Source organism: Misgurnus anguillicaudatus, chromosome 3 (genome assembly GCF_027580225.2).
Source record: "Misgurnus anguillicaudatus chromosome 3, ASM2758022v2, whole genome shotgun sequence".
NCBI classification, from domain to species: domain Eukaryota; kingdom Metazoa; phylum Chordata; class Actinopteri; order Cypriniformes; family Cobitidae; genus Misgurnus; species Misgurnus anguillicaudatus.
Genome location: NC_073339.2, coordinates 10,561,387 through 10,587,213, shown reverse-complemented (window position 1 = coordinate 10,587,213; position 25,827 = coordinate 10,561,387). Strand labels below are relative to the sequence as shown.

The window sequence follows — 25,827 nt, the reverse complement described above, 5'->3', positions numbered from 1 at the left end:
TTGTGATTGACATGTCTGGCCGGCGGAGGAGGGAACCTCATTAGCCGTGTCCGTCCAATGTGGCTCCGTCACTATGACACTGTCAAATGCACTCCCTATTAGTGCCACTTACAGAGCTGGACCCTGCCTTAAAGCATGCTTCGCTAGCGGGGCACGATTAAAAACGGGTCGCCAGCACCACTGTCATGATTCAGTATTGCTAACTTTGGACTGGTTTCAAGCTAAGAATGAACAGCCTGGCACTGGGTTAGATGCTTGTCAGGAGCAGTAATATCTCAAGAATTGTCTACAGTATGTCAGAAAGCTTAAGTTAGCTGTTGTAAGAGCAGGCACAAGTGTCCGTACCTAATTAAGAGTCTTTATTGGGGAAACCATGGGGGACCATAGATGTCAAAAGCGTAGATTTGGTTTGAACATCGGCGGGTAAGGTGGTCATATGTTTTCATTAATCATTATAAAAATATTGGAGGGGGTGTTATTGCTAGTTTTGATTATTTTGCAGGGTTTCCCCATAGAAACTACACCAATGGCAGATCGGTAGTTTACATTTGTTTCTGTCCCTTGTTCCCAGGTAGCAGGGATTGAAGGTATGCTCATCGCTAATAGAAAGGTGGAGAACCAGGTGAAGACGTACATCACTTACAACAAGGGACGCGACTGGAGGCTTTTACAGGCACCCAATACTGATCTGACTGGAAATGAGATTCATTGTGTGCTGGTAAGAAAGATGAAAAAATGAACAGAAAACTAGTACGAAAAAGAGCAATAATATTTTGCAGAGCAATATAAACATTAATGTGCAATCAAGTTTGACACAATTGTCTTATTGTGCATGATGTATTAAAGGCACACTCCACTTTAAAAAAAAAAATGCTTATTTTCCAGCTCCCCAAGAGTTAAACATTTGATTTTTACCTTTTTGGAATCTATTCAGCTGATCTACGGGTCTGGCGGTACCACTTTTAGCATAGCTTAGCATAATCCATTGACTCTGCTTAGACCATTAGCATCGCGCTAAAAAATAACCAAAGAGTTTCGATATTTTTCCTATTTAAAACTTGACGCTTTTGTAGTTACATCGTGTACTAAGACCGACGGAAAATTTTAAGTTGCGGTTTTCTAGGCAGATATGGCTAGGACTATACTCTCATTCCAGCGTAATAATCAAGAACTTTGCTTGTGTAACGTGGCTGCAGCAGGCGTAGTGATATTACGCACTGCCCGAAAATAGTCCCTTTGCTTACTTCCTAGGACTATTTTCAGGCCCTGCGTAAAATCTTAACTTTTAATTTTCCGTAGGTCTTAGTACACAATGTAACTACAGAAGAGTCAAGTTTTAAATAGGCTGCAGCAGGCGTAGTGATATTACGCACTGCCCGAAAATAGTCCCTTTGCTTACTTCCTAGGACTATTTTCAGGCCCTGCGTAAAATCGCAAATTTAAATTTTCCGTAGGTCTTAGTACACAATGTAACTACAGAAGAGTCAAGTTTTAAATAGGCTGCAGCAGGCGTAGTGATATTACGCACTGCCCGAAAATAGTCCCTTTGCTTACTTCCTAGGACTATTTTCAGGCCCTGCGTAAAATCGCAACTTTTAATTTTCCGTCGGTCTTAGTACACGATGTAACTACAGAAGAGTCAAGTTTTAAATAGGCTGCAGCAGGCGTAGTGATATTACACACTGCCCGAAAATAGTCCCTTTGCTTACTTTCAAGGACTATTTTCAGGCCCTGCGTAAAATCGCAACTTTTAAATTTTCCGTCTGTCTTAGTACACGATGTAACTACAGAAGAGTCAAGTATCAAATAGGCTGCAGCAGGCGTAGTGATATTACGCACTGCCCGAAAATAGTCCCCTTGCTTACTTTCTAGGACTATTTTCAGTCCCTGCGTAAAATCGTAACTTTAAATTTTCCGTCTGTCTTAGTACACGATGTAACTACAGAAGAGTCAAGTTTTAAATAGGCTGCAGCAGGCGTAGTGATATTACGCACTGCCCGAAAATAGTCCCCTTACTTACTTTCTAGGACTATTTTCAGGCCCTGCGTAAAATCGCAAATTTAAATTTTCTTTCGGTCTTAGTACACGATGTAACTACAGAAGAGTCAAGTTTTAAATAGGCTGCAGCAGGCGTAGTGATATTACGCACTGCCCGAAAATAGTCCCTTTGCTTACTTCCTAGGACTATTTTCAGGCCCTGCGTAAAATCGCAACTTTTAATTTTCCGTCGGTCTTAGTACACGATGTAACTACAGAAGAGTCAAGTTTTAAATAGGCTGCAGCAGGCGTAGTGATATTACGCACTGCCCGAAAATAGTCCCTTTGCTTACTTTCAAGGACTATTTTCAGGCCCTGCGTAAAATCGCAACTTTTAAATTTTCCGTCTGTCTTAGTACACGATGTAACTACAGAAGAGTCAAGTATCAAATAGGCTGCAGCAGGCGTAGTGATATTACGCACTGCCCGAAAATAGTCCCCTTGCTTACTTTCTAGGACTATTTTCAGTCCCTGCGTAAAATCGTAACTTTAAATTTTCCGTCTGTCTTAGTACACGATGTAACTACAGAAGAGTCAAGTTTTAAATAGGCTGCAGCAGGCGTAGTGATATTACGCACTGCCCGAAAATAGTCCCTTTGCTTACTTTTAAGGACTATTTTCAGGCCCTGCGTAAAATCGCAACTTTTAAATTTTCCGTCGGTCTTAGTACACGATGTAACTACAGAAGAGTCAAGTTTTAAATAGGCTGCAGCAGGCGTAGTGATATTACGCACTGCCCGAAAATAGTCCCCTTGCTTACTTTCTAGGACTATTTTCAGACCCTGCGTAAAATCGCAAATTTTAATTTTCCGTCGGTCTTAGTACACGATGTAACTACAGAAGAGTCAAGTTTTAAATAGGCTGCAGCATGCGTAGTGATATTACGCACTGCCCGAAAATAGTCCCCTTGCTTACTTTCTAGGACTATTTTCAGGCCCTGCGTAAAATCGCAACTTTTAATTTTCCGTCGGTATTAGTACACGATGTAACTACAGAAGAGTCAAGTTTTAAATAGGCTGCAGCAGGCGTAGTGATATTACACACTGCTGAAAATAGTCCCCTTGCTTACTTTCTAGGACTATTTTCAGGCCCTGCGTAAAATCGCAACTTTTAAATTTCCGTCGGTATTAGTACACGATGTAACTACAGAAGAGTCAAGTTTTAAATAGGCTGCAGCAGGCGTAGTGATATTACGCACTGCCCGAAAATAGTCCCTTTGCTTACTTCCTAGGACTATTTTCAGGCCCTGCGTAAAATCGCAACTTTTAATTTTCCGTCGGTCTTAGTACACGATGTAACTACAGAAGAGTCAAGTTTTAAATAGGCTGCAGCAGGCGTAGTGATATTACACACTGCCCGAAAATAGTCCCTTTGCTTACTTTCAAGGACTATTTTCAGGCCCTGCGTAAAATCGCAACTTTTAAATTTTCCGTCTGTCTTAGTACACGATGTAACTAAAGAAGAGTCAAGTATCAAATAGGCTGCAGCAGGCGTAGTGATATTACGCACTGCCCGAAAATAGTCCCCTTGCTTACTTTCTAGGACTATTTTCAGTCCCTGCGTAAAATCGTAACTTTAAATTTTCCGTCTGTCTTAGTACACGATGTAACTACAGAAGAGTCAAGTTTTAAATAGGCTGCAGCAGGCGTAGTGATATTACGCACTGCCCGAAAATAGTCCCCTTACTTACTTTCTAGGACTATTTTCAGGCCCTGCGTAAAATCGCAAATTTAAATTTTCTTTCGGTCTTAGTACACGATGTAACTACAGAAGAGTCAAGTTTTAAATAGGCTGCAGCAGGCGTAGTGATATTACGCACTGCCCGAAAATAGTCCCCTTACTTACTTTCTAGGACTATTTTCAGGCCCTGCGTAAAATCGCAAATTTAAATTTTCTTTCGGTCTTAGTACACGATGTAACTACAGAAGAGTCAAGTTTTAAATAGGCTGCAGCAGGCGTAGTGATATTACGCACTGCCCGAAAATAGTCCCCTTGCTTACTTTCTAGGACTATTTTCAGGCCCTGCGTAAAATCGCAAATTTTAATTTTCCGTCTGTCTTAGTACACGATGTAACTACAGAAGAGTCAAGTTTTAAATAGGCTGCAGCATGCGTAGTGATATTACGCACTGCCCGAAAATAGTCCCCTTGCTTACTTTCTAGGACTATTTTCAGGCCCTGCGTAAAATCGCAACTTTTAAATTTTCCGTCGGTCTTAGTACACGATGTAACTACAGAAGAGTCAAGTTTTAAATAGGCTGCAGCAGGCGTAGTGATATTACGCACTGCCCGAAAATAGTCCCCTTGCTTACTTTCTAGGACTATTTTCAGACCCTGCGTAAAATCGCAAATTTTAATTTTCCGTCGGTCTTAGTACACGATGTAACTACAGAAGAGTCAAGTTTTAAATAGGCTGCAGCAGGCGTAGTGATATTACGCACTGCCCGAAAATAGTCCCCTTGCTTACTTTCTAGGACTATTTTCAGACCCTGCGTAAAATCGCAAATTTTAATTTTCCGTCGGTCTTAGTACACGATGTAACTACAAGAAGAGTCAAGTTTTAAATAGGCTGCAGCAGGCGTAGTGATATTACGCACTGCCCGAAAATAGTCCCCTTGCTTACTTTCTAGGACTATTTTCAGGCCCTGCGTAAAATCGCAAATTTTAATTTTCCGTCGGTCTTAGTACACGATTTAACTACAGAAGAGTCAAGTTCTAGGAAAATATCAAAACTCTTTGGTTAATTTTTAGCGCGATGCTAATGGTCTAATCAGATTCAATGGATTGGGCTAAGTTATGCTAAAAGTGCTAGCGCCGGACCCGGAGATCAGCTAAATGGATTCCAAAACAGTAAAAATCAAATGTTTAACTCTGGGAGCTGGAAAATGAGCATATTTTCAAAAAAGTGGAATGTCCCTCTAAGGCATTGCGCATTGCGTTAGTTGCGCAAATGTTGTGGGTTTGTTTCCCAGAGAATACACATGCTAATAAAATGTACTGGATTATAGCGACTGCCAAATGTGTAATGCACATTATGACGAAAAGGCAATGTGCCCATTTTTCCTACATACACAGTAAAAAAAAAATAAGCCAAAGGATGACTGCGAATGCACTTAACTTTTCAATTTTCTTAAGGTAATGTTCCTTCCCCAAAGGAAATGATTAAAGTCAATAGACTTTGCAACGTATAATCAAAAAGAGCTTAAGATGTTACACGCATAGGTCTGTCCAGTACTATTTTCTGGCACATTTTTAATTGAAAATGAGTGGAAATATAAAAGAACCATTATTATTTATATAAACCAGCTGGGAACATCACAGAAATTCTGGTTGGTCTTACAGTACTGCAAAAAAGTGTGTCCAGTAGATAAACCATTAAGAAGCAGAAAAACACGCACAGTAGGAGACTAAAGAGGCTTGCGTCCAAGTTGACTTTGTCGGCCGCTCCTCTGACACTCTCATTAGTCCTCTATAATCCTTATGATTACCAACATTGCATCCCGACGCCTCTTGCCATCCAGATAATAATGTCATGCCATCCATTGAGACGATGAAAAGGAACATTCTGAGTGCACAGAGAGCATATATAATTTTCATTTTGTTGTGTTAAAGGTCTCAGGAGCGTTGCTTTTCTGTTTTAATGTCAAATCTCTGCCTTTACCGGTAATGACTGTGAAAGGCAATTAATACTCGCAGTAAGGGTAGCAGTGTCAACGGCAGGCACTCTGAAAGTTTTTACTTTGAATTAATTGTCCTATATCTATTGTGGAAACCGCAGTGCACCCGTTACATTATTAGTCATTTGTGCTTTTCATCTACAGTGTAGTTATCCTTTACGATAGCATAAAGGAGTAGAGTACAATGCCCTTCAGTAATAAAACACTGCACCTGCGTTTTATGGCAAAACAGTACACATGCATCTGGCTGACTACCCTCGAAAGTAGCGATTGTCTAATTTTCCCCATGGTGATGACGTATATCCAAGTGAAACGGCTTCTGAAATAAAAAAAGGTAGAGTTGGACTTCAAGAACTGATTGGATCGTTTAAAGTTGGGTCATGTTGCTACTTGCTAATCGCTGCGATCTTTTCCCGGACCCCGCCCACCTGCCATACCATATGACCGCAAGGATACAGAGATAGTTTCAAGGATCGTTTTTTTGATTAAAGATTATGAGGCACATGAATAAAAAAATAAAGCTCACAGATAAGTAATTTGTGAAAAAAAAACACAATATTCCAAAACAAATTACAGTGTTTGATTTTAATTTCATTTCAATATTAAAGTGGCAAGAAAAAATGCAATAGTATAAAATGTATTTCCCATACACTATTTTAGAATTGTGACAACATTTTATTAGGTTGCAACATCATAAACATTATGCTTAAAGGCGGGGTGCATGATTTTTGAAAAACACTAATAAAAGGAGTCGGGATGAGTACCAAAACACACTTGTAGTCAATCAGCAGTAAGGGGCGTGTCTACTAACCATGTGTGGGGCGGGTCTATCAAAAGAAGGTCTAGATTCTATTGGGGTAGGGGAGTGTTTGTTTAGGTGATTTCAAATGTTAAAATTGGCTTTCAGAGATCATGCACCCCGCCTTTAAAGGGACAGTTCACCCCAAAATAAAAATTAACCCATATTGTTCTCACCCTCAAGCAATCCTAAGTGTATATGACTTTCTCTTTTCAGCTTTATAATGGCATTGGATAGTGCCCCATGACCCACCATAACCAAACCCAATCATTTCACCAATTTGGAGAATCAGAATTCTTAAACAATGGCTTAATACATTTTTTACTTCCTTTGCCCTCATCTCAAAATTTGACTGTGTGTATTCCGACTCATTTAGATAGCACGGATGACATGTGGAAAATAATTTTTAAACATTCTTTATTTTTTATTCAGTTATTATATTGGTCAATGACGTGATGTTAATTATTTTGTGTCCGTATGGTTCAATTAAATGTAAAAGGGTTAAAATTTCTAAATAAATTTGCAGATTACTTGCATTCTCATTTTTGAACACTAAGTCTAAAATTTCTGGGTTTTTTTCATTTTGAAAGAATATTTGAGGGATAATTGCAAAAATGTCAATCTGGTGTAACCGGTATGTGTCAATTGGTGTAACTAGTTTTTTTTAATGAAAATATAAATATATTCATAAAAAATGTGGAATAAAATATAATCATCTAGTTTAGTGTAAAATGATTTTTTACATACATTTTTACATCATTTGTCAAAGATTATTTAGAAAACAGAGTTGTTTTCTACGGAGCCCCTAAGGGGACATGGAGCAAAAATATATAAAATTTAGTTTTTACGTGCATGTGTGAAACTATCGCGTGCGCACCTGAAACTATCGAAACTAAAATGTAAAACAAATTCTGCACATGAAGGTTTCGCGTGAGCAAATGAAAGTTTCACGTGAGCACATGAAACTAAACTTTTGATTTTTTTTACTCCAATGTCACCTTAGGGGCTCGGTCAGGATGCAAATATTAAAAAACGCATTAAAATGTATATTTAGTAGGGCTGTCAAAATTAACGCGTTAATAACGCGTTAACGCAAATTCATTTTAACGCCACTAATTTTATTAACGGAGATTAACGCAACGCGCAATTTCTGTTTGACCCTTGGTCCAGCCCATAGTTGAATGAACAGAGACGCAGACAAATGTGACTCTCTCTAAATGAGTAAAAGGTTTTCATAGAAATAAGAACATTAAGCAAATTGTTTACCAAATCCAATGCTCTAAATGCTCGTTGGACATCTGATATAATCTTTATTTATACGTCTGAGAGGTGTAACGTTACCGTCCTCCTAATGCTTAATCTAATACAAAGATGCGTCTCAATTCATTTTGGTTTCGCTTTTATGCATGACTTAGAAAATAGACTGCAGGACTTGCTTGATGTTAAAAGAGTCATTAAGAGAGATAAAGTTCGGTACCTGATTAATGTTAAAGAGTTATTAAGAGCGACAAGACGAAAAGCGATCCCCTCACGCTGAGTGATATCTGAAGCGCGTGCACACAGACGCGCGAGTGCGCGACCCGGATATATAGACATCTAAATTACAGTTTTACAAATATCTGTTTTGATAAGAATTCACGCAGGTAGGATCTATAATCTGTTATGTCTTAAGTAAATGTTTGGTTAACTGTTGGGTAAAACTATCTGATGTGTAACATTATATTAGATCACTTAGATTTTAAGCAGTCTGTCTCAATGTCAATCAAACAAAAGGAAAAAAAGTTGAACATACATTGATGATGTTTTTGCTTTGTGTGTGCTAAATCTATTAGTTTTACCAGTGATTTTAAGGTATTGATGTGGTAATATAATGTATGGATGTGGAAATTTTTGTGGTAATTTGACTCTTTCAACTTCAAACACATGTAGTTCTGTCATATTTTGTTATATTTCAACAAATCATGCATTGTTCTATGTTGTAATAGAGAATGTCAAAATATGAACAACTATTTTTTTTAAATTTGCTTCTATATATGTATATATGATTAGAATATTAAAAACCTGAAAAGTGTTAAATTAGGGTAAATTTAGAATGGATAAAAATGTGCGATTAATTTGCGATTAATCGCAGTTAACTCATGAAATCATGCGATTAATCTAGATTAATTTTTTTAATGTAAATAATAACAATAATAATAATATATAACAATATAATAATAATAGTATTTAATAATAACTAATAAAATTATATTTTAAAGTATTTTTTTTATTTTGATGATTACGCTTACATGCCATCAAGGTGGATAAAATATTTAATACTTCTCATTCTTTGGCGCAACTGGCGGTTAAACCATTGACATATTCAGGTCCATTTAGTCTTAACTTTCATAAAAATGCAAATGTATTTTTTATTGTATTAAATTAACATAAATACACTATGTGCATTGAATTAAACCTGATGAGTGCTTTTAAAACAAGTTTTTTAAAAAGATTTTTTAATTTCTCATCTTGCCCAACCGTTTTTGTCTCTGACCCATGTTTCATCTACATATTGTTTAATTCTATTTTTTTTTTAAATCAAACAACCACAAGGCTGACAGTAATATTGCCATTTTGTTTCTGTATGCGTGACTGGAACACATTTATGGTCTACAGTGAGTCTCATAAAGGACAGTAGGAAAATCCCATTTTGACTTTAAACCGAACGCTGCATTAGTCCCTTGACAGTCATTTCCTAAATTGTGTTGCATTCATAACTGAGCGTAGCCTCACACAGTGTTGTTTTCTATCATCCTGTAAACACGATTGGCTGAGTTTTTCCTATGATTTATGGAAAGCCATCACCTTGATTTACCTGCGTTGTGTTTTGTTTACACGCTGATCTTCTCCACCCAGATTTACAGTATCCGTTTCGCCATAGATCACTAACGCCATCCTTATTACTCCCCCGTCATGACATTAAATTATGAGAATTGTTTCTTCATTATAAATTATGCAAGGCCGAGCATTAAGTCAACTGTGTTCTTGCAAATACTGCGCCACTCGCACGCTTATTGTCTTAGACCTGCGGGATCACGTCGCCTTGTTTTGATTGACAGCTACATAATAGCTTTGTTGTGGCTAATGGAGGATGTGTCACTTTCTTTCCACTCAGCCCTTTTGTTCGCTGCATCTACAACTGCAGATGTCAGAAAACCCGTACCTCTCCGGCTCCATATCCACTAAGAGCTCTGCACCAGGAGTCATAGTGGCGACAGGTAAACCTTTGACGTCTTTTTAATGACAGTGAATGTGTTCGGATGGTGTTGGGTGTTTGTAATCTGCCTAAACGTTTCCTGTTATGTCAGGCATATCACTTCCCATATCACCTAAGGTTGCGGTCCATCATTGAGTATTTGTCATGTAATACCAAAGTCCTTTTAAATGGAAGTCTCATCACTCAGCAGCCATATTTGCAGACCCTCTGGGCAGCTATTTTGCCAAATGCCTATACTTGGAAAGCTTAATATTATTAAAATTGCTTTCTAATGTCTCAAAAACAAACAAAAAAAAAAACATTTCTGACCAACATCTAAACATTACATCAACTGTACCAAAAAGTGTTTCCTAAATCTTTATTTGCTTGTTACTAAGCAAAAAAAATATTTAAAACTACAAAACAATCTTTAGAACTGTCTACTTATACCATCTACTTATTACAACAATAAGCTTTTAGTAATTATTTATAAGTTGAGCTGTCAGGTATGATTTGATGGAAAATTCGACTTTAACACACGTAAAGCCTGCTACAAACTGTTCGATTTCATCTTATTCATGATAGATCACAAAATTTGACATGTATCTAATAAACTTAAGGGGATCGCACACCGGCCGCGCAGCTCAGCGCCGTGCCGCGTCGAATCGCGTGTAGGACAACTCGGAGGTATTGTAAACCGGAAGTGCACATTAACTCATTCACCGCCAGCCTTTTTGAGAAAAGTTGCCCACCTGCATTTTTGTGATTTTAACAAAAGTTTCACAAAATTCCTTGCAGGAAAAATTATCTTCTATAAATATATAAACATACAAATTACATCAAATTAAAGAACACACCCTCTGCTTTCAAACAAACAACAAACAAACAATCAAACAAACAAAATGGGGAAAAAACGTTTCATTATATATTTACTTTTTCCACTTAATTTGACCACTGAAATATAGATATATTTCTCTTCAAAAATACAACATTTTGAGCAAAAAGCTTAAAAATGCGTTTTTGTAAAGGAATTTATGTTAGAGATCAGACTCAGAATGACTATCAAACATAAAGGCAGTTCAAAATGATTAAAATCTTTTTAACTTCCGTTTTTGATAAATTGGCGGTTTGGCGCCATCTAGTGGATAAAAGCGGTATTACACTTTCACTTTGAAATTCGTCCAGAAAGGCATGTTTATTAGTTAAATATTAACTCATAATTGACAAGATAAATCGGTGACTGGCGGTGACTGTGTTAAATAGCGCAAGCTTCGTCAAATAGCATCTACCTCAAAATGCAAAATATACGTTAGCAGCCAATGTTAATCGTTAATGATTTGGGACAAATATGATGTTATTTAATGTTAAACTATGTGAGTGGCGCAACAGGGATTTGAGCAACTTCCTGAGTCACAGCTGGGCGGCGCGGACAGGCGCCACCTGGCGGCGCCAGTGTGCGTATACTCATAGAAAACAATGTGTTCGTTGTTTTTTTTAGAACGGTGCGGCGCTGAGCTGCGCGGCCGGTGTGCGATCTCCCTTTAGGTAGGACATGTATGTAGACTGCTTGTATGATGATGACACCTACTGTTTGTAGGTGACAAAGCAAGTTAGTAGTTTACGTAAATGTAAGCCTGGCCTGTATTTACAATAATACTGAATATTCATCATGACTTTTGCAATGTTAGTGTTCTCACATAGAGTTTACACAATTGAACGTATTTAACTTTTAGCAACACGTCGCGTTGGTCAATACGCCATTTCATGTTGCGTTTTCATTGGCTACACAGTAGATTGTAGGTTCATGATAAATTTCGGACACTGGCAGAAAATAATTGCAACGGTCACAGAAACCGTCACAAATGTTTCAAATCTAGTACAGCCAAAAATTGTGTGCTGTGAACCTGGCTTAAGTAACCTACAGTGTTTCAAACAGCAATGGCGGTAGAAAGGCAAAAGTTACGAATTGCAGCTTTAAAGGAAAATACCACAGTTTTTCAATATTTTACTATGTTCTTACCTCAATGTGAACTAATTAATACATACATATCTTTATTCAATGCGTGCACTTAATCTTTGTACAGCGCGTTGTGAATGTGTTAGCATTTAGCTTAGCCCCATTCATTTTTAGGATTCAAAGGGATGAATTTAGAAGCCACCAAACACTTCCATGTTTTCCCTATTTAAAGACTGTTACACGAGTAGTTGCACGAGTAAATATGGTGGCACAAAATAAAACGTGGTGATTTTTTAAACGGATAATAAATGAGAACTATATTGTATGGCGGAGGAGCACTTAGTTTGCAAAACTTTGACCTCAGCGCGCAGTAACACCATCCTGACTACTCCCCCTCTCGCTCTATCTTCCGACGATATTACTGTGCCCAAGGTCGAAGTGCTCCAAACTAAGTGCTCTTCCGCCATACAATATAGTTTTCATTTGTATTCGCTTTAAAGTGTTTGTTGGCTTCTGGATTTATCCCTGTTTGGATCCTGATGAGTGAATGGGGCTGGGCTAAATACTAGCACATTCACAACGCGCTGTACAAAGATTAAGTGCACGCAATGAATAAAGATAGGGATGTATTTATTTGTCTAAGTTGAGGTAAGAACATAGTAAAATATTGAAAAACTGTAGTGTTTTCCTTTAAAGGTGCATGCATTGCATGTTCTGTCATTCATAGGCTACTGTAGAAATAGTACATGCCATCTTGTTATATCTATAGTCTTTGTTAATACCATCTAGTGCAGTCAGGTTTCAAAATATCTTTTCATTCTAAATACATGACAATTCTCCCGAGCACAAACTGTCCTCTCTTTTTATATCCCTGGAGGTCCTGCTGTTAAAGTTGTCGTTTAAAGGAAATAAACTAATTTCTCACAGGCAACTGAAAGACATACAATGACTTCACCCCACAGTTCATTCTCACAGACATCGAACAGGGCAGAGACACAGAGCGGAGGACGCCGCAGGCGAGTTTTACTCTAGGCGCGATGCGCGTGGGTGAGCTGGTGCGTGTAGGCGTGAAAAAAACAGAGGAGAACATATGAGGGTATCAGTACGTTTGCGGATATGCCCTGATGGAGAAAATCACAGCACAAAAATACAAGTCCCTCAGATTTCGCACCTGAGTGGTTTAAAGTAAATCGAAGAGGAATATTTTATTGGGAAAATACTGTAGCTCTGGAGACTTGTAAAACTGGAAGTTATGTTCAATTTTTGTTTCAGACGTTTTTAATAAAATTCCTTATGAGAAATAAAAATAGAAACATGAGATTATTGACAATGTAAGTGTACAGCTAAAGACGGTTTCAGCAGTAACAACATAAACAAGCGGCTTTCGTGGTCAACACGTAACTTCCGGTAAACTTCGCTTAGAATAAATAACAAAAAAGTCCTTTTAAAGGAGCCATGGCATGAAAATCTGACTTTTTCCACGTTTAAGTGCTATGATTGGGTCCCCAATGCTTCTATCAACCTAGAAAATGTGAAAAAGATCAACCCAGTAACTTAGTTTTGGTAAACCATTCTTTACAAGCACATGAAAAAATAGGTCGTTGAAATTTGGCTCTCCTTATGATGTCATAAGGAGCTCTTATTATAATAATACCACCCCTTAATCTGCACTATCCAACCACAGCACGGCCATTTAGTGCAGAGAAAAGCACAATTGAGTTTTAATTGCAACAAACCACCATCATTGTGATTAGTGTTTGAATTTCATCAGCTCATTTGCATTTTAAAGGACACACCCAAAACTGCACATTTTTGCACACACCTACAAAGTGGCAATTTTAAAATGCTATAATAAATTATTGATATGGTATTTTGAGCTAAAACTTCACATATGTACTCTGGAGACACCAAAGATTTATTTGACATCTTTAAAAAGTCTTGTGCCATGGCCCCTTTAATGTATTTTATTTATATAACAAGCAAAATAAACAACACGTAGATTACCTGGAAAACCAAAATATTATTATTTTCCACGAGGTATTTGTTCAAGAGCACATGCGTCCGATGAAACCATCTATAGGTGAATGTATTCAGTACAATACAGTAAAATATATTAAAATATTTTGCAATAACTGATGTGATGTCAGGAGGATGATGAAAAATCTTAAAGGCCGGGTGCATGATCTCTGAAAGCCAATGTTGACATTTAAAATCACCTAAACAAGCAAGTCAGTTTGTAGACACGCCCCTTACTGCTGATTGGCTACAAATGTGTTTTGGTACTCGGCCTGAGTCCCAAAGTGTTTTTCAAAAATCATGCACCCCGCCTTTAACATGATAAAATCTCAATTTGTTCCTCTTTTTTCCTTGTGGAAAAACTATTAAGATATTAAAGATACCTGTAGATCATTTTCTTTCATTGGGATGGTTTATTATTTGTGAATGTGTGCATTTCCAATTGTTCATTTATTTTTCAGGAAATATTGGCTCCGAACTGTCGTATAATAATGTTGCAATGTACATTTCATCAGATGCTGGCAATACCTGGAGACAGGTATGTTCTCACCCTTGGTGATTGTTGTCTGTCAGTGATGAAGGGGTTAAAGCTATAGCTGTATTATACTGTATTTTTATATGTTTTCTTCATTGTGCAGATTTTTGAGGAGGAGCACAACGTATGGTTTTTGGACCGAGGTGGGGCTTTGGTTGCAGTGAAGCAGCCCACCATTCCCACCAGACATCTTTGGTAAGCGGCAACAAGCATGAATTCGGTAAAATTCATATTCAGGGGCATCAAAATCAATAAGTTGGTGTTACTCAAACATACTCCCAACACGATAAAATGGCAGGACATGAAAGCCTCCAAATACAGTACCAGATTGAAATCAGTTTGCACGCCGTGTGCCATGGGAAGTGTTCTGTATATTAAAGCTTCCCACTTATCCCCACGAGTTCACACATTGGTTCCTTCTTTAAATTGGCCCTCCCCAGTTTTGCTTCAGTGAAGCTTAATCCCCCCGAGTCTTAAATCTTTTCACTCTTATCACTCGGAGCGTTTGGCTTTAGTTTTAGGACCGTTGAAGTGTGGCGCCTTCATTTTTAGTTCTCTTAAACAACTCAAGCGAGACGGCAAGCAGAGTCGCAACCGCGGAGGGCAGCCGTGTCTTTTTTCGCGAGTGTGACTTCAGATTCCAGCCTGACCGCGCGTTCGGCTAATGGATTTGTGTCAGCGCTCTTCGACTGTTGCTTTTAGCGGACTGCAGGTTTCGAATGCAGCATCGCTGTGTTGTTTCAACCTTGTCGCACCAGCTCAGCTGCTGTTTGCACCTGCGAAATGATGTTGATAAGCTGTCAGAAGATATCACCATCAGGCTTTCAGCATTTAAGTTCTCAACTCGTACTTTCTGCACATAAAACCTTTATATTTCTTGTTCGGTTTCTTTCTGCCTTTAAAAAAAGTATGTTATGTAGAGGCAGAGACTGCACTTTATTGACTATAATAAAGTCAAACCTGTTTGTAAAGTCTTCTCCAGCATATGCCAAACACTTTAAGTGGAGTTAAAGGGATAGTTTACCCCAAAATGAAAATTCTGTCATTATTTTCTCATCCACATGTTGTTTTAAACCTGTATGATTTTCGAAGATATTCTGATAAATGATGGTAAGCACACAGCTAATTGTAACCATTGACTTCCATAGTAGGAAAAACAAATACGATGGAAGTCAGTGGGTACCATCAACTGTGTGCTTACCATCAATTATCAAAATATCTTCTTTCATTTCCATCAGAATTAAGAAACTCGTACAGGTTTAAAACAACATGAGGGTGAGTAAATTATGACAGAATATATATTTGTTTGGGGGGGTAAACTATAGGGTCAGGACCCTGTGGTGTCCAGTTGGGTGTAAAAATGAATAATACCCTTAAAGGGATAGTTCACCCAAAAATGAAAATAATGTCATTAATGACTCATCCTCATGTCGTTCCAATCTCGTAAGACCTCCGTTCATCTTCACAACACAGTTTAAGATATTTTATATTTAGTCGGAGAGATTGTTGACCCTTCATTGAAAATCTACGTACGGTATACTGTCCATGTCCAGAAAGGTAATAAAAACATCATCAAAGTAGTCCATGTGACATCAGTGGGTCAGTTAGAATGTGTTGAAGCATCGAAAATACATTTTGGTCCAAAAATAACAAAATCACGACTTTATTCAGCATTGTCTTCTCTTCTGCGTCTGTTGTGAAGTGTATGCGTGAGACTAAAGTCACGTGACTGAAGTGACGTGGATGTCGTGTTATCCTCAGACATGTTTGGAAAGTTTTTTTTCAAACTTACTCTGTGCATCTCACTCAGACTGTAAACAAAGCTCGGGCGCAAAAAAAACCAAACAAAAAAAAAAACAGCTGGGGCGCACCAGATAACACGTCAGCCGCGTCACTACTGCAGTCACGTGACTTTAATCTTGCACACGCGCTTCACAACAGACGCAGAAGAGAAGATAATGCTGAATAAAGTCGTAATTTTGGTTATTTTTGGACCAAAATGTATTTTCGATGCTTCAACACATTCTAACTGACCCACTGATGTCACATGGACTACTTTGATGATGTTTTTATTACCTTTCTGGACACGGACAGTATACCGTACGTAGATTTTCAAGGAAGGGTCAACAAGCTCTCAGACTAAATATAAAACATCTTAAACTGTGTTGTGAAGATGAACGGAGGTCTTACTAGTTTGGAACGACATGAGGGTGAGTCATTAATGACATTATTTTCATTATTATAATTTTTTTTGCTTAATAGGAAATAGGATTGTAATCTTGTGTTTTGTCACTGGCATCCACTATAATCTGCAGGATCAGCTTCGATGAAGGTCGCCAGTGGACACGTCACAGTTTCTCAGCCATGCCGCTCTTTGTGGATGGAGTTCTGGTGGAGGCAGGTGCAGAAAACCAGATCATGACGTAAGTTTTGCGTGAATGGTCATGATTTATTTTTTACCACCTGACAGACCTTGGCACAAAGTCCCTGATCTCATTTTTTTCATTGAAAGGTTTTTCGGGCATTTCAGCCATCGCTCTGAATGGCAGCTTATTAAAATTGACTACAAGCCTGTGTTTACCAGAAGGTGCACGGAGGGCGACTACCAAACTTGGCACCTGCATAACCAGGTAAACCAGGTAGACGTGAAAGAGTACAGAACTTTGGCTCTTAGCCGTTGTATAGACCATTTCAAAAGATGTAAACAACACTGGTCCAGAAGCACTTCCGTTTTCCGTTTTTTAACTCTAGATAAACGTTGGGATAAAATAAACCAACAGAACATATAAACCTGAATTAACTGAAGTTAAACAAACATCTTAAAGATAATAATATACGTGAAATAAAAAAATAACTGTCACAAACTGTAACAGGAAGTGTTTCTGGACCAGTGTTGTTTACATCATTTGAACTGGTCTATAACTAGCCTTTATGTTATATTCTTAGGGAGAGCCGTGCATTATGGGTCAGAAGCAGATCTACATGAAACGTCGCCCAGGCAACTACTGTATGGTGGGATGGGACAACTCCAGGATCTTGTCTGCTGAACCCTGCATCTGCAGAGCGCATGACTTTGAGTGGTGAGTCAACAGGAGCCCTAACTGGCCCTGCATACTGTACTGGAGCTGAAGGTCTCAGATGACGTGCCCTGTGCTTCATCACAGCATGCATTTTTAATGTAAACATGTGCTTGACAGACATCTTTGGCCATTACAATGTTTCGAGAACCCTATGACAAGTTAGAAATGCAGAGTAGCTGTGACCAGACATATAGTTACAATGCAAAACACGACTTTCTTACTAAGTTTTTTTGTCTTGTTTTCAGTAAAAATATCTAAAAATTCTTAAATTAAGATGCTTTATCTTGATTAGCAAAACGACCCAAGAAAATAAGTCTAGTTTTTAGATCAAATTTAAGGGATTTTGTGCATAAAACAAGCAAAAAAAATCTGCCAATGGGGTAAACAAAAAAATCTTGACAATTTTTCTTAAACACTAAATTCAAGAAAAATTCAAGAAAAATTTGCTTACTCCATTGGCAGATTTTTTTTTTTTTTGCTTGTTTTATGCACAAAATCACTTACATTTTATATTTTTGGTCTAAAAACTAGACTTATTTTCTTGGGTCATTTTGCTCATCAAGAAAAAGCATCTTAATTTAAGAAGTTTTTGATATTTTTACTGAAAACAAGACAAAAATACTAAGATTTTTTTTCTTGAAAATAATTTTTTGCAGTGTATGAAGTCCCTCCTTCAGAAATACGTATCGAGTTCTGATTGTGTAGTTTGTTTAGTGTGTTGTGGTTCGATAGCAGCTTAGCTTGCCGTTAGCTTAGCTGGCGACTGACGTATTCCTGTGGGCGGAGTTTAGTCAAAAAACTGTTCTAGTGACGTCATTAAAGCAGGAAGTTGAGAGCTGTAGTCCAAACCGGCCATTCGCTGTAGGCTTTTACTGCAGAAAATGATTTTCAAAAAAAATAATTCTTAGAATGTGTGTCTTGTTTTCAGTAAAAATATCTACAAATTCTTAAATTAAGATGCTTTTTCTTGATGGGCAAAATGATCCAAGAAAATAAGTCTAGTTTTTAGACCAAAAAAATATCAAATTTAAGTGATTTTGTGCATAAAACAAGCGGAAAAAAACTAAAAAGGGGTAAGCAAATTTTTCTCTAATTTTTCTTGAATTTAGTGTTTTAAAAAAAAGTTAAGATTTTTTTTGCTTACCCCATTGGCAGATTTTTTTTTTTTTTTTGCTTGTTTTATGCACAAAATCACTTATTTTTGGTCTAAAAACTAGACTTATTTTCTTGGGTCGTTTTTCTCATCAATATATTTTTACTGAAAACAAGATAAAAATACTAAGAATTTTTTTCTTGAAAATCTTTTGTTGCAGTGTTGAAAATTGAATTCTGTTAAAGAAAATATAAGAGAGTTTGGTTCCAAAACGCAATAAATCCATTTTGACTAATATCGGTAAAAATGTGTTTTCAATACCATGAAAGTGACAAGATGAAAACCACTATTTTCTGTTACAAACTTTCATAGCATCTTTATGTTATCAAAAAAAAAAAATTCAAATCAATAATTTGATTTTCAAAGATTTATTGTAAAAATGTTTGTTTACAATGCGTGGAATGGTGCGCTGTGATTTGTTGAACGGATTTATTGCATTCTGCAGAAAAGGAAGAGTGGCGTTTATTGTGTTTTAGGAAAAAAGAGAGAAAAGATGACAGAATAACACGGCGGATATTGGATTTTGTGTAAAATTAAGAATTTACTTTTAAATACTGACCTGATTTTGGCAGTAACTCGTTTTTTTTTTTTTTTTTTTTTTTTTAATGGCGTTTATCGCATTTTGGAATCAAACTCTTTATATATATCGCCTGGCAGTGAACTTTGACCTTTGTCATTTTACAGGTATTATTTATGCTATTATAGCAACATTACACACTAACTAGGGTTTAAAAATGGGATCAGAAAGAACATGACCTTTAAGTGCAACAATGATTTTTTTTACAGTGTAGACCAGTGGTCTCAAACTCCCGGCCCGCGGGCCATTTGCGGCCCGCCCTCCCCCTCTCTGCGGCCCGCGTCACCTTTCAAAAATATAACATAATCTGGCCCGCAGAAAGATTTTTATTCACTTCGTTTTATATTCGTTTGATTTTTGATTTGAACTTTTAAGGGTTCGTTCACATGTCGCGTCTAACAACGCGTTAAAACGAGTCAAAGCAATTCTTTTCAAAGTGTTCGGGAGCGGAAGTTGCGCTCCGTGTCGTGGGTCGCTTCACCTGTTGCTACGCAGCCATGAACCGCGCGCGCTCCGTTATGTCGAAGATAACGGAATGCGTGATCGGATTTTAATTCCTCAACTGAACCTCGCGTCAATCATATCATTGTCACCATGCGATCAGTTAATCTGGTCGGGACTTTGTAGTGTTTGTCTAGAGAAGATTTGTAACTTCCGGGTGGATACTCAGCTGTTACTCAAAGAAGATCGAGCTCCGGTGGGGTTCACATCAACAAGTCACAGCTTCTAATGGAGACACTGCATAGGAAGGCAGAGCGGTAGATGTAATGCAACACATTTTAAACTACAGATAAGAAAAGAGCCATCAAAGTGCCCAGGTTAAGAAAAGAGAAAAGATGAGGAGAAAGAAGGTAAAAGTATGTATACTGATATATAATGAAGTATAATATATTATTATGTAGCTTAGGCTACTATTCAGTTACACATAGAGCAGTATTATTATTTTTTATAAATGTATACAGGAATTAAATGTGTTAGTTTAGTGCAAGGTTATAATAGGTCTTAGTTAAGATTTACTTACTTTTATAAAATAATGTATATTAAAAAGATAAAACCACTGCTTATATATTTTCAAGTATTATTATACATGAAATAATTAAACATGACATTTCCAGAAATATTGTACTTTTTTGAACGTTAAAATAGCTCTGCGGCCCCCCGATGACATGTCTGTCTTAGAAATGGCCCCAAGCCAGTTTGAGTTTGAGACCCCTGGTGTAGACTAATCATATTTAGGGCTGGATCAAAAAATTTGCATACAAGAAGACTTATTTGGTTCAATTCAGTTGTACTCCTACTTGTGTTGACAAAAAAAATGGCAAACATGCATGTTTAGTATCTGTGGCTTCCTGTAGCTCATTTGTTAGAGCAAACTTCTAGGAAAATTGAGATCATGGGTTCAACTTCCGTTGAAAAGACAATTACCTGAAACAAGCTGTAGTCACTTTAAAAGACCAAAGCCTCTTAAAATAGTACAGCGTGGTCTAACTTTCTCTGTGCAGAGCAGCTGTCTTGCTTTTGATTCAGTCTGCAGTTTAGGTGGGCTCAGAGGTGCTTATGAAACGGTACCGCCTCCATGCTTGACCGGAGGCCTGGGAGCTGCTTTCAAAATCTCAGAATAGGAACAATGTTCCCGTAACAGTGCAGTACATGTTCTCTTTAAGGTCAATGTAGATGGTGTAGTAGCCTTGTCGAGGACCAGGATACAGAATAATCACAGTCTCTGGATGTCATTCTTTATCTTTATAGTCAAGATATAGTGAGGTGCAAAAGCCTCCTCAAAGCACATCTGATCACATTTACAGTGACAAGTGTTTAATCTTCTTCCATTTGAGAACAAGATTGTCTGAGCATTAAAGTTTGATTTCATTCATTGATTTTACTCAGTTAATAATAAAGAAATTAAGGTTATATTTTCACTGAATGTTCTTTACATTAGGATGATTTTATATGGAAAAGGAAATCACAAAAATTACTTCAGCTGTGTCACATAAGTTTTCCTGTTATTTTATGCTCCCATATTCCAGATAACAGCATAGTTAAAAATCCCATTAAAAAGACGTATTAAGGGTCTGAACTAAGGGTGTAAAACTAAAGACTACATAACTGGAATATATATTGGGCCGCCTCTCTAACTTGGCTATCCTCAAATATTCGTGCAGGACTTTATGTTTAGACCTTTGCCACAACAGTAATAATTTCTTAACTACTCCAACTTAAACTCCAGCTTCTTTCTTATAGCAGCATTTGAAGTCATATAAAAGCTCTGACTCATAACTCAACCCATCTTGATTTTGGTTGAATGCTTCTGGCCAGAGCCGCATTGTTAAGTTTAGAGCAGTGGTTTTCAATCGGGAGGTCTGGAGATGGTGCCGGGGGGCCCCGGAGATTTTATAAAATACATGAATTTATCATTCTGTGTAATTAAACCTCAGAAAAAAAAGGCTATTAACCAACTACATAATTTAATATGTATTTTTTTATTCAAATGTTATGTTTTAGAATGCTTTATGTTATACATTTTCTTTGGGGGGGCACGAAGGGCACAAGAGGGGGGCACCGTACACAAGGTGGGACGCACGGCAAAAAAGTTTGAGAACCAATGGTTTAGAGCATGTATTTATGAGAAAATTATCACTTTATTTTGATAGTCCACTTTAGACATTCTACAAACTACATTTTAACTAACTTTCATTCATTTGCAACTATACTGTATGTCAACTAACTGTCATTAGAGTATTAGTAATGCTGCGTTTACACCAACTGCATTGCGTCTACCGCGCCTAGTTTGCCGCTTAAACAGTTTGAATGCATTCGCGCATCTGGAGCGAAGTACACGCGTGGCAAAAGCAAGCATTTGACGCGCGTCAGAGACTAAATTCTCTTCTTGTGGGAGGGGCAAGTGCTATGCGGTTGTCTGTTTGCAAGATGGCTGATGATGATTGTGCATTTATCGAGAGAGTTACCAGTTTGTATTTGGTCACCTTACTATAGGGGGAAAATAAACGGGGCGGGTCGATAAACGTCACTTGACTCAAAAGTGAAATGTGTATTTCAACTTACCAGGTTGCCCAATGTCCTCACTGACACTCTTCCAAGCGAGGTCCTTTTTATTCCTGTCTTTATAGAAATAATAACAATAAAAATAATAAATAACAATATCAAGCGTTCCTTCATGTTGAATGAGTGACTCCGGGCGGGGCTGCAGCCACAGCAGCAAGCAGGCTCCTGATTGGTAAACGCGGCGCAAAAATTCCGCAAAGATAAAATCTTTCAAATCGGGCGACAGCCGCAAATTCGCGTCAAATACAAAATGCACAAAAGCACCATTCGCGCGTACCGCGCCAGACGTTCAATTCGCACCATTTGCGGGAACTAGACGCGCGAAAGAGGCGGAATCGCGTTTTCCGCGCTGCGCCAAACGCCTCATTTGTGTCGCGAGACCTCCAGACACGCGTCATTGCGTCTTCACATTGACTTAGCATTGACATTACTCGCGCGTCGCACCTCTACCGCAGCTGGAGTAAACACAGCATAAGGGTAAGAGAAGAGGTTAGGGTTAGTGGAATAAGTTGGACATGCACCTGCAAAGAAACTTATAGACAGTTGAATGTCTGTTAAAGGACCATCACAATAAAGTGTTAATAGAAATTTAGTAGACAGTCTACTAATATTGTAAAGATTGGTAGTTGAAAAGTAGTTGCAAAGTTACTTATAATTAGTAAAATGTCTAAAGTGGACTATCCAAACTATTTTGATGCTGTATATTAAGGCCCCTAAAAAAGATTTTGAAGCAGAAGCAAGGAAATCATTAAGCGTTGTAGGCTGGACTCGAACCTGCATCTCTCACATGAGCATCAGGGCTTAATGTTTCTATATAGATATCAAGGCTATATTTTCACATAATGTTCATTCCACATTTTTTATGTAGACAAACAAACAACTTTAGATGGGTCACAAATAGGCTTTGATAAATGTGTCATCCTTCAAGTGTTGTCTTAATTACAAGTTGATGCTAAATTTGTAAAGCCTGCATATGCCTTCATTAAAGTGTGAATGTGTTTCGGATCAGTTTTGCCAGGTGAGTAATTATATAATTTTGCACATTTATACAAAATTCGTTGCAGGGTAATTACAGAACGATTATGCACAAGTTATTGCCATTTCTTTTACGTAATTGCTTTTTTATGTGATTTCTACCAGCAAAATCTGCAATGATACGGAGACAAACAAGCAACTGAACGTATTTAATTTGCATGCAAATTTTATCCGCTTTTTATCTTAAATTGATGGCATACAGCAAAGCCTCAAAACATTTTTTGTTTTTCTTTCTCGATTACATCTTTCTGACAGGTTAAAGTACAGCGGTGTAATTCAAGTGCATTAGTCTCTATGATAGTTTGGTTTTATTTATTCATTGGCCAGTTAAATCTGACTCAGTGTTACATAATTTTGCATTTAGTGTCCTGATTTACTTTATTGATACATTTTCTCTATTAGCTTTTTAATTTGTTTTCACAAATGCAAAAGAAGATGGCTCATTGATATGCGCTGTAATTACTCTGTAAAATGAAATGTGTCGATCTAATAGCTGTGAAGCTCATCTAACTTTGATTGGTTTAGAAATATGTCTCGCAAATATATTCAAGAAGGAGACTATCAAAAGATAGGACCTGTCAGTATCACAAATAACTGGGGGCATAAACTTTTTGCAAAGACATTGTGTGATTATTAAAGGTGCAAAGTTGATCTCTTGACATAAATGCAATATAATATACATATCTATATTATCGGTGGTGTATAAAGACCTTACATAATGAACTGTATTGTTTATATTACCTTAAAATGAGCCGTTATTATCTACATACAATGCGGGTCTCCTTACGGCGTCATGTTTCTACAGTAGCCCTAAATGGACAAACAGAAAGAGCGTGTTTTATCGCTACGTTGTCTCAAATGATGACATGTTTGTCCTGTGGCAGCTACCGTAGCTTATCATTGCGTTTCGAAATTGAGGTTGGTTGCAATTCACAATCTCACCACTAGAAACCCATACTGTACCTTTAATTCCTGTACCTGTTGTTAAGAAACAACAGCACTAATAAAGTAGCCGTAAAGCATAAAAGTTGTATTTACAAACCAAATGAAGTTAATAAAGCTGATTTTTTTTTTTTTTTTAGTTTAAGTAGATCCAACTTTCGCTTTTTATAGCATGTGAATAATCTGATATGTTCAACGCAAATGTCCTATAAAGCTTGAGTCTTATCTGAGAAATGGATTGGAACGGCACATAATTAAAAACCTAAATGTCTGTTGGAAAACAGAAGCTTCTAGGTGCCATAAGGGACCGTGCGGTCTGCTGGCTTCAGTCGTGGATCGAGTAATTAATTGATAAATCAAAGTCACTGGTGATATTCGACCAGACATTCACTTCTGCGGGTTTCGGGTACTCTTGGAGGAGAGGGAATGTAAGACGTTGAGGATATACGCCACAGCTTACAGCTCTGAATGGAAGAGACGTTTGTCATGAGGGAATTAATACGTCTCAGTGTCTCCGGGGCATAAAAGGGGGACGTGCTTGAATACAAGATAAGTTGCTGTGCATCAGTAAAGGGATATATAGGAGAATTTAAAAGAACGGCATTGAAAGATAACAATTGGACAGGAGATCATGTGGGCGGCGAATCAAAACATGTTGCCAGCCAGATATAAACTCACATCACAGTATGTACCACTGCTCACCATGAGTCTAATTTGTGAAACACATGAAAATAGTTTGTATGTAAAGCAAATTTGTGACAAAATAAGTCATAAGGGTCCATTTTTTCCATTGATGTATGTTTTAGTTAGGACAATTTTATTTTGAAAATCTGGAATCGGGGTGCAAAAAAATCTGAATATTGAGAAAAAGTCCTTAGCAACATAATTACTAATGATAAATATTTTTTATATATTCACGGTAGGAAATTTATCAAATATCTTCATGGAACATTACCTAATATCCTTATGATTTTTGGCATTAAAAAAATTATAATTTTGACCTATCCAATGTATTTTTGGCTATTGCTACAAATACCCATGCAACTTATGACTGGTGGACTAGGGCAGTGGTTCTCAAACTGGGGTCCGGGGCCCCCAGGGGGGCCGCGAGATGGTCCCAGGGGGGGCCCAGTTTTATGACATTTTTATAAAATACATTATTTTATCTTGAATTCTGTGAAATTAAACCTAAAAAATAAGGCAGCACTACTTTGTATAATTTAATGTTTTGTTTAATTAAAATGTGAAGTTTTAGAACTGTATTTTGTCATAAATTTTCTTTGGGGGGGCCGCGAAGGAATGCACCGTACACAAAGGGGGCCGCACACTGAAAAAGTTTGAGAACCACTGGTCTAGGGTCACTTTGTTTGTGTTTTACATACACTCTTAGAAAGGATGTGTTTATTTTTTACACATATTTTTGTGTTAAGCTTGCACATTATGTGTAATTTTAACACTTTATGTGTCATTTTGTGTTAAAATAAAACACAAGTTGGGTTAAAAGTAACACAAAATGTGTTGTTTCAATAATAACATGTGTGGATTCTGGGACAACGCATTTAGTGTGTCGTCCCAGAATCAACACTTATCTGTTGTTTTTAACACATCCGTTCTAAGAGTGTACATGGCATTCTCGTCTGTGTTACCGTTTATGTTTGAACTGTTTCACAAATGCTTTACATTAAAATTTGTCTGCTTTTGTTTGGTTAGCAGCATAACTTG

General features: G+C 37.5%; 1 protein-coding gene across 1 annotated transcript in view; it reads left to right on the top strand.

Moving 5' to 3' along the window:
• sorcs3a (sortilin related VPS10 domain containing receptor 3a) overlaps nt 1-25,827 on the top strand; it is a 314,187-nt gene that overhangs the window by 252,902 nt on the left and 35,458 nt on the right. The window contains exons 10-16 of the mRNA XM_055204570.2: nt 572-718; nt 9,667-9,769; nt 14,182-14,258; nt 14,359-14,450; nt 16,571-16,678; nt 16,768-16,885; nt 17,202-17,335. Coding sequence (XP_055060545.1) covers nt 572-718; nt 9,667-9,769; nt 14,182-14,258; nt 14,359-14,450; nt 16,571-16,678; nt 16,768-16,885; nt 17,202-17,335 — 779 coding nt within the window. The remainder of the gene's footprint in view (nt 1-571; nt 719-9,666; nt 9,770-14,181; nt 14,259-14,358; nt 14,451-16,570; nt 16,679-16,767; nt 16,886-17,201; nt 17,336-25,827) is intronic.